The sequence below is a fragment of the Sardina pilchardus genome, chromosome 6 (genome assembly GCF_963854185.1).
Source record: "Sardina pilchardus chromosome 6, fSarPil1.1, whole genome shotgun sequence".
In the NCBI taxonomy this organism is placed as follows: Eukaryota; Metazoa; Chordata; class Actinopteri; order Clupeiformes; family Clupeidae; genus Sardina; species Sardina pilchardus.
This window is the reverse complement of record NC_084999.1, coordinates 18,734,159-18,741,658: the sequence shown is the minus strand read 5'-3', so window position 1 is coordinate 18,741,658 and position 7,500 is coordinate 18,734,159. Positions and strand designations below refer to the sequence as shown.

General features: G+C 44.5%; 1 protein-coding gene across 1 annotated transcript in view; it reads right to left on the bottom strand.

The window, feature by feature from the left end:
• Positions 1–7,500, bottom strand: part of csmd3a (CUB and Sushi multiple domains 3a) — a 191,899-nt gene that overhangs the window by 76,435 nt on the left and 107,964 nt on the right. The window contains exons 35-36 of the mRNA XM_062539706.1: positions 824–948; positions 188–284 (exon numbers count right to left, since the gene is read on the bottom strand). Coding sequence (XP_062395690.1) covers positions 188–284; positions 824–948 — 222 coding nt within the window. The remainder of the gene's footprint in view (positions 1–187; positions 285–823; positions 949–7,500) is intronic.

The following is a 7,500-nucleotide window of genomic DNA, read 5'->3' as shown; positions in this document are numbered from 1 at the left end:
ACACAGACGGAGAAAACAGGCGGTCTGCTCCCCCCCCCCCGTCGTTGGCTGCGCCATGAGCTGGCTGGGATGGAAGCACTGACTCCGTGACGACACGGAAACAAGGGGGGGGAAAAAACGACAGACAGCACTTGAGACTAAAAAGCGCAAAAATAAAAAAAAACTAAAACGGAAAAGAAACAGGTACCTGAATAACTTCCCAGCCTTGGTGCGTCGCTGTCAACGCCATCGTAGAATTCCAGCGTGTCCCAGTTGTGCTCGGTGGCAAAACTCACAACTGTGATCTAAATATTCAGGAGAGACAAAAACAGCCGGCGCAGCATTAAGTGTTAAAATCCCCGAAAATTGATAGTGTCATTCAAATGTATTCAACTGTTTAAGGGGTATTGGCTGGGGAGAGCAGGGACAGGCAGGGTAGGGGGTGGGGAGTGGGGGGTGATGGGGGGGATGAGGGGCAGACAGAGGCAGTGCTCTGAGGCACACTTGAGCTTCTCCAAGACTGACACAAGCTGTCAACAGTGATCTTGTCAAGCGTCACACTCTTAATCCAGAGGTGCGGGCTGAGACAATGTTCCACAGCACTGAGGACCAGAAGAGAGACCTGTGGCATTGCCCCCCCCCCTCCCCTTGTTCCATGCAAAATATAGTCTCGGTGAAATTAAATATTTGCCTTTCAATAATTGAGTGCGCTCCAGAGAGCTACCCGGAGCTCTGAAGCATGGTAAGAAACTTTTTTTTTTATATATCTAGTATTATTTAATTTTTTTGGGCTGGGGGGGGGGGGGGGGGGGCCAAAAAAAACATTCTGAGACGGTTTCCTCACTTGAATCCCTGCACCCTCTGGCACGAAGACCTTCCAAGCACAGTTGAGATAGTTGTCATAGGGATCCGGGTATCCGGGAGACAGGATGGTCCCACGGCGCGCCGTCAGAACCCCTCCGCAGGGAACTGAGAGACAGATTTTTTGAGAGAGAGAGAGAGAGAGAGAGAGAGAGAGAGAGAGAGAGAGAGAGAGAGAGAGAAAGAGAGGCAGTGACAAAGGGGCCCTCAAGAGCTGTACAACACAAACAACTAGCACCAGGGGTAAGAGCTGAGAGAGAGGGGTAGAGAGAGAGGAAGAGAGGGAGAGAGAAAAGCTTGAGTCATCATCAAGTCAAAGAAAGAGAGGAGGATTCAGAGGAATATGAGATGATTCTTTGGGGAGAGTAGGATAGAACAGAGGTGAGCATTGAAAAGGAATACGTCTGATGCAACCTTTGTCAGTTGTTGTGAGAACAAAGAGGAAAATAAAATAAAGGGGAAAAAAGTGTAAAGGGGAGAGAGCAGAGAAAAAGTGGAAAATTCAGTAAATACCGTTTTGAAAAAGTACAAATTTGTGCGAGGATTGGAAAAAGTGAAATGTGCCACAAGCGACGTGTCACAATGCTTAATATTGACTTAGTAAGTCAATATGCTGAATGGTATATGTTGAAGGGTAAGTTAAACAAGTAAATTATCGATGTTGTCTCTCAGAGTCTTAAAACTAACCCTCACTGAGGTTCACTGAGGCTTGCTTTCATCAAAGTTGATAAGATTTCGTTTTTGTTTTTTTGGGCATGGCTGTTTTCCAGACAAAACTATTTGTCAAGTACCAACACATATCAAGTGTAGCTCCAACCCTGTTCTCATGGTAACCTCAATCAAATATAATTCTATTATCGTTAATACTGAATAACACACAACGTTTGATGCACTTTTGTCTTTTCTGGTGTGAACCCATTTTTTACTCCCAAAGTACCACTGCCTTTGTCTTTGTCAGCCACTGTCCTGACCTGGTTAAGACAGAGAACTCGAGATACTATAAAACAAAAGGTCAGAGATATAGTCTGGCTTCTCTCTGCGTCATTCTAATTCTTTTCTTCTCTCTCTCCCTTGCTCTCTTCTTCTTCAATATTTCACTTTGCCAGACCTTTGCTTCGGGGATGTGGGGGGAAAGTCAGCTTTGTAACTTCCATCACTTTGGGAGGCTTCTCTCTAAGTGGAATAAAAGAGCATTATGCATTCTTCAATTTCAATTATTCAGGCCCATTCTCCCATTGATTCCATTTGATGTCTCCGCATCTGGTTCAGTCTAATAAACTCTCCCAACCTTTTTAACTGGCCCGGGTAATAAGCGTTTTCTTTTTATGAGTGTTTACCATAAGCTGATACGAGCCAACAGCTGCAAAAACACATACTCATTACTTAGATCAACACACACACATGCACGCACGCACACACACGCACGCACGCACACACGCACGCACGCACGCGCGCGCGCACACGCACGCACACGCACACGCACACACACACACACACACACACACACACACACACACACACACACACACACACACACACACACACACACACACACACACACACACAGATACACGCACGCACATATGCACGCATGTACTGTATGTGCACATACGCACACACGCACACACACACGCGCGTGCGCATGCATGCATGCATATGCACGCACACACACACACACACACACACACATACCAACAGTCAATATTGTGCTCCCGTTGCCGCTGGAAGACGTGCGTGGGGGGCATCAGGTGTCAAGCCTCCAATTCAATTGCGCTTTGATCAATTCATTTCCGCCAGAGAGAATGAGAACATACATATGTTTATGCATGACACTCTACCCCTCAGCACGCCAAAAAGCGCCAGGCGGGCCGAGAGAGCGTGTCTCAATCCAATGCCAAAGAGCTTCCTTCAGTGCCTTTGTTTCATTATCTGATGAGCCCTCTGTGGTTATATGTGTGAGAGCAGCCCTCTAGTCTATTGTATGGGAGTCTGGAACTGGCTCTGACTCATCCTTGGGGTCTGTTTGGTTCTTTTGAAATTGAAGTTGGCCATTTGTCATACACGGCGAAGCGATTCCCAAAGTCGAAATAGGCTGTTGATCAAAGACAGAAACTTTTAGAAAAGCCTCATTAAACAAGACACCACTGCCCCAGATAAAGTAGACAATGGGATATTACATAAATTACTGTACGCTGAACTTACTGTACTAAAGTTTTTTTAATTATTCTTTTCTTTCATATATGTGCTAATTTCACCGGCTCCATATTAGTTTGTTAAATAGGAAAACAAAGTTGTTTGTTTATTTGCCTGAGAGGCACAAACAGACAACACTGGGAAATGTTCTAGCACATCACAGGGAAATATACCTTTGCTTCTCAACCAAATCAATGTCAACAAAATCAATGTAAAGGGCAAACTAGCCATTAATGTAACTTGCAGGCAGCTCCGATGCCAGTTCGGCTTCTGTTCACCCACATCAATGCCATCCATGACAACAGAGAGAACGAAAATATATCTCGAACAAAAGAATGTGTCTGTCAGCCTAAACAAACAGGAAACCAATGTCAAGTCTTTTCAAAAGGGAAAAGGAGGAAGACTTTGACTTTTTTTTGTCTAAGTATAGCTCATGAAAAGCCTGACACTCCTCCACTTCCCACAGTCACACCCTCGTTGTGCCATTAAGCCATTTCCCACCTTGTTTGTCGACTTGTTTGCTAGCCGTGGCACTCGGCGCAAGTCGCTAGCGAGAGGAGCGTTCCCAGAGTGTAAAAAAAAAACACAACAAGGACATTTTGCATTTCCAAGATGCTGTTTGACTCGAGCTGTCAAGGACAAGGGCGGCTTGCAGAGGTCAAAATCAATCATCCTCCCCCTCCTCCTTCTCTGCCCACCCAACTCTCAAGACTCCCAGACACTGTGGCACTTTGGAGCTACACTATGGGGGGGGGGGGGGGGGGGGGGGGGGCGAAGTGAGCGACATCTCTGCTTGCCAGGAGGTGTTCACCGCTGATGTGAAAACGCAGTCAATGAGCATACACCTACGCACGTGTGCACTTTGTGAACACATTGTGAACGTGAACATGCACATTTGACTTAAACACACACTTAAATACACACACACACACACACACACACACACACACACAGTGCCGCACACACTTAAACACATAAAACTCACGCACAACAAATGCTTCAGCTTTCCCTCACAGTGAATACCGTAACTTGAAGCCATTGCGTAAAGCTAAAATTACGACCTAACACCTAGGGAATGAACAACCCACGTTTGTTAAGATTTGAATGCTTCTCTTAAAAGATCTCTACTTTAACATGGGGGGAGAGAGAAACGAGTGTGTGTGTGTGTGGGGGGGGGTGGGTGAGAGGAAGAGAAGAGAGAGAGACAGAGGAAGAGAGAAGGGTTGGACAATATGCACTCTGGTTTCCAATAGCAACCCCACTTGCTGCACTTGGTTGCACAGGCTGCAGTGTAACAAACACTCCACCTCACTGAATCATCACACTCCCTTGCCTCCAGGCTCCAGCTACTGCGCCGGAATTCCTTCTCTCTCTCTCAGACACACACACACACACACACACACACACACACACACACACACACACACACACACACACACACACAAAACAAACACACAGAGAGTGAGAGACAGAGAGAGAGAGAGAGAGATGGACAGAATGAGAATGAAAAGAATGAAACACTCTCCTCCCCTGTACCCTGACAGAAACGCCAGCTCTCTGATCAGTGTGGTGGAACACGGCGCAGCACTGCATCATTCTAAAGGATCTTTTATGTGTGTGGTTGCGGATGCTGGACCAGACGCCGGTAAAATAAGCACTTCCGTTCCGACGTGACGAAACTTTGGCCAAAATAATGTAATTTGCTACAGGCTATAGCTAACGCGACGCTTACTATTTCACCATGCTAACCTGGAGTAATGGAAATGAGCTCCTGTTAAAATGGCTGCCGGGGAGGAAGTCTAATAACCCACGGAGACGCTGGCTGGCACAGATGCCAACTTTAAAAAGCTGTATGTTTAGCTCGAACCACTTACCTTTAAACTGGAGGCTCCAAAGTGTAGCTCAAAGACAGATGCTATTTTACAACTAAAGATGTACCGCATAACGTTATTAGCACATAATATGACTTCAACACAATGGAGCATGTAAGTCACAAAATAAGTCACTTCTATCCAACCTCTACTTCTGCAACTCCTTCTTAAAAGCAAGTCTTGCATGCGCTCTTCTCAAATGTTCACTTATGTATGGACAGTACTGTATATGCATACATGTCCATTTCACAAAATACTCATACTGTGTACACCAATATGTGTGGGATGTAGTGGTAAAAGAAGAGGTGGGTAAGCTATGAATTATGTGATCTGGGTGAGGTGGACTGTGCCATGTGGTATCGGATTTTTCAAAAAGGCATTCAGAACGTGTTTGATGACGGTGGAGGTTATTGTCTAATGTTTATATCAATACCAGTGCATAAATGGTTCCTAGTGTGTTGATGAGTGCACACATTGTGAATGTGGATAACACAGTGTTATTTTTGAATGTTAAAAGTTGCAATTGGTGAATTAATTCTTTTGAGAGGTGGATAAACTCTAATAAGAGGTGTATGAACAGTTTTTACTTGTGTTTAGCCTCCACTACATCCCTGAATATGTTTTCTAAAACCACACTCATTCATATACAGTATTATGACAAACTTGTGTGCACTACCTCACTAAGACAAGTCTGTAACAACAAACAAAATAGTCTTTGGTGACAGCCAAATAGAAGTCTATATTTGCACTGTGCGGGCAGTCATAATTAGCAGTTCACAGAGCCAGAAGGCAAAACTGTAGTTATGTGTCATTGCTGAGTCTTGATCTAAAGAGATTCAGAAACTCAAAAATTCACTCAAAAATACCTATCTCTTTTGACTTATAATGGAGCAACAATCAAAAGTTCCGTCTGACAGGACAACCACAGGATCCAAACACTTGCGACTCTAACAGGGTGACCATCGACAAGGCTCTGACAAGGAGGACAAAGGGGCTAAAAAGCCAGACACCACACAGATTTTGTTTAGTTGCTTCCCCGAAGGGGGTCAGTGGGGTTGTCTTAAGTGCTGAGTGAAGCCTATATGGTGCTCCAAAACCATGTGGTGTAGGCTATTGTAGGCTAGGCTGCGCATTGTGTTCAATGTAATGGCCTCGCCAGCATTGTTCACTGTTGTATAGCACATGTCAAGAAGAAGGACACATCCAACCCAGTCACAGGGTTCAACAAAGAACTCTCAAGGAATCTTATAGCATTTTGAGACATACTCTAGAAGCACATTGAGACTGTACTAACTATGGGAACACTATAGATATGATATTATTATATTTTTTGTTAGGGTGTTCAGATGAAAGCCAGACAAACGATCACCCTACAGTACGCTGACAACAATGCCATCAGCAGTGGCAGTTCTGTATTTCCTGGTGAGGTAAAAATGCCAGTCACGGGCACATTTCATTCAACCCCGCATCTAGTTTTGGAACACGCACTCTTATTAAAACAGGACACAACAATCTCTCCCTATGTGTACACAAAGGAATGCAGCATACTGTATCTCTGCCAGGCTAGAGCATGTAATTGTTTGACATCCTACATAGCAATATCACCAGGCTGTTTGTTTGCGGTCTCAAACAAATGAAAAACATGGCAATCCACATCGGCTGTGAGGAAAAAAATGGCAATCCACATCGGCTGTGAGAGCACTAGAATTGCAGATGATAACATGTCTCAGATACTGTCAGTTTGTATCTACAAACCAAAGGCGACATGGGTGCTAACTTAGGCTACTGTAAACACCGCAGGTTGCTAACAGACTTAGCCTCGCGCCATGGCGGATAGCACATGTATCCATTAGCTGCAGGCCCTCTCTCATTGATCTCTTTTCATCTTTCATTACCCCTCCTCTCAGTCTCTCACCTCCTACAACAACTCTTCCCAACGTCTTGTTTTTCTATACCTGTCTTTAGCACTCTGTCATCTTACCTGTCACCTTTCTCTCTCTTTCTCTCTCTCTCTCGCTCTCTCTCGCTGCAAATATTTTGGATCCATTTCTTCTTCTCGCACATCCTTCCACAACCCACCATTGCCTGACATCTTCCTCAAATTCAAACTCTTTCTCTCTACTCTCTCTTTCTCTCTCTCTTTCTCTCTCTCTATCTGTCTGTTTCTGTCTCTTTAGCCAATCCATCATTTTTTCCCGCTCCTCTCTCTTGGGACTTCAGCCTTGCTGCACGTCCGTGTCCTTCGAGAGCGATTCCATTTGAATGAAAAGCTTGATTATTTTTCCTGGTGCCTCTCCCTCTAGCAGGCAACAGCAAAACGAATGCATTTAGTAGGATTTTATCAAATCACTGCCTTAAAATTAGGTTTGCTTTAGTTGAAATTAGTCTAATATTTCCACACCGTCTCCAACTGTTTTAGTTTGTATTATTTAAACAGGGTTCGGCTCAAATTAGAATAATGATGTTGAAAAACGTGCATCCTAAAAGCTCCTCAAGTTGCACTGGAAATACTATTTATTAGTGTGTGTGAGTGTGTGTGTGTGTGTGTGTGTGTGTGTGTGTGTGTGTGTGTGTGTGTGTGTGTGTGTTTGCTATG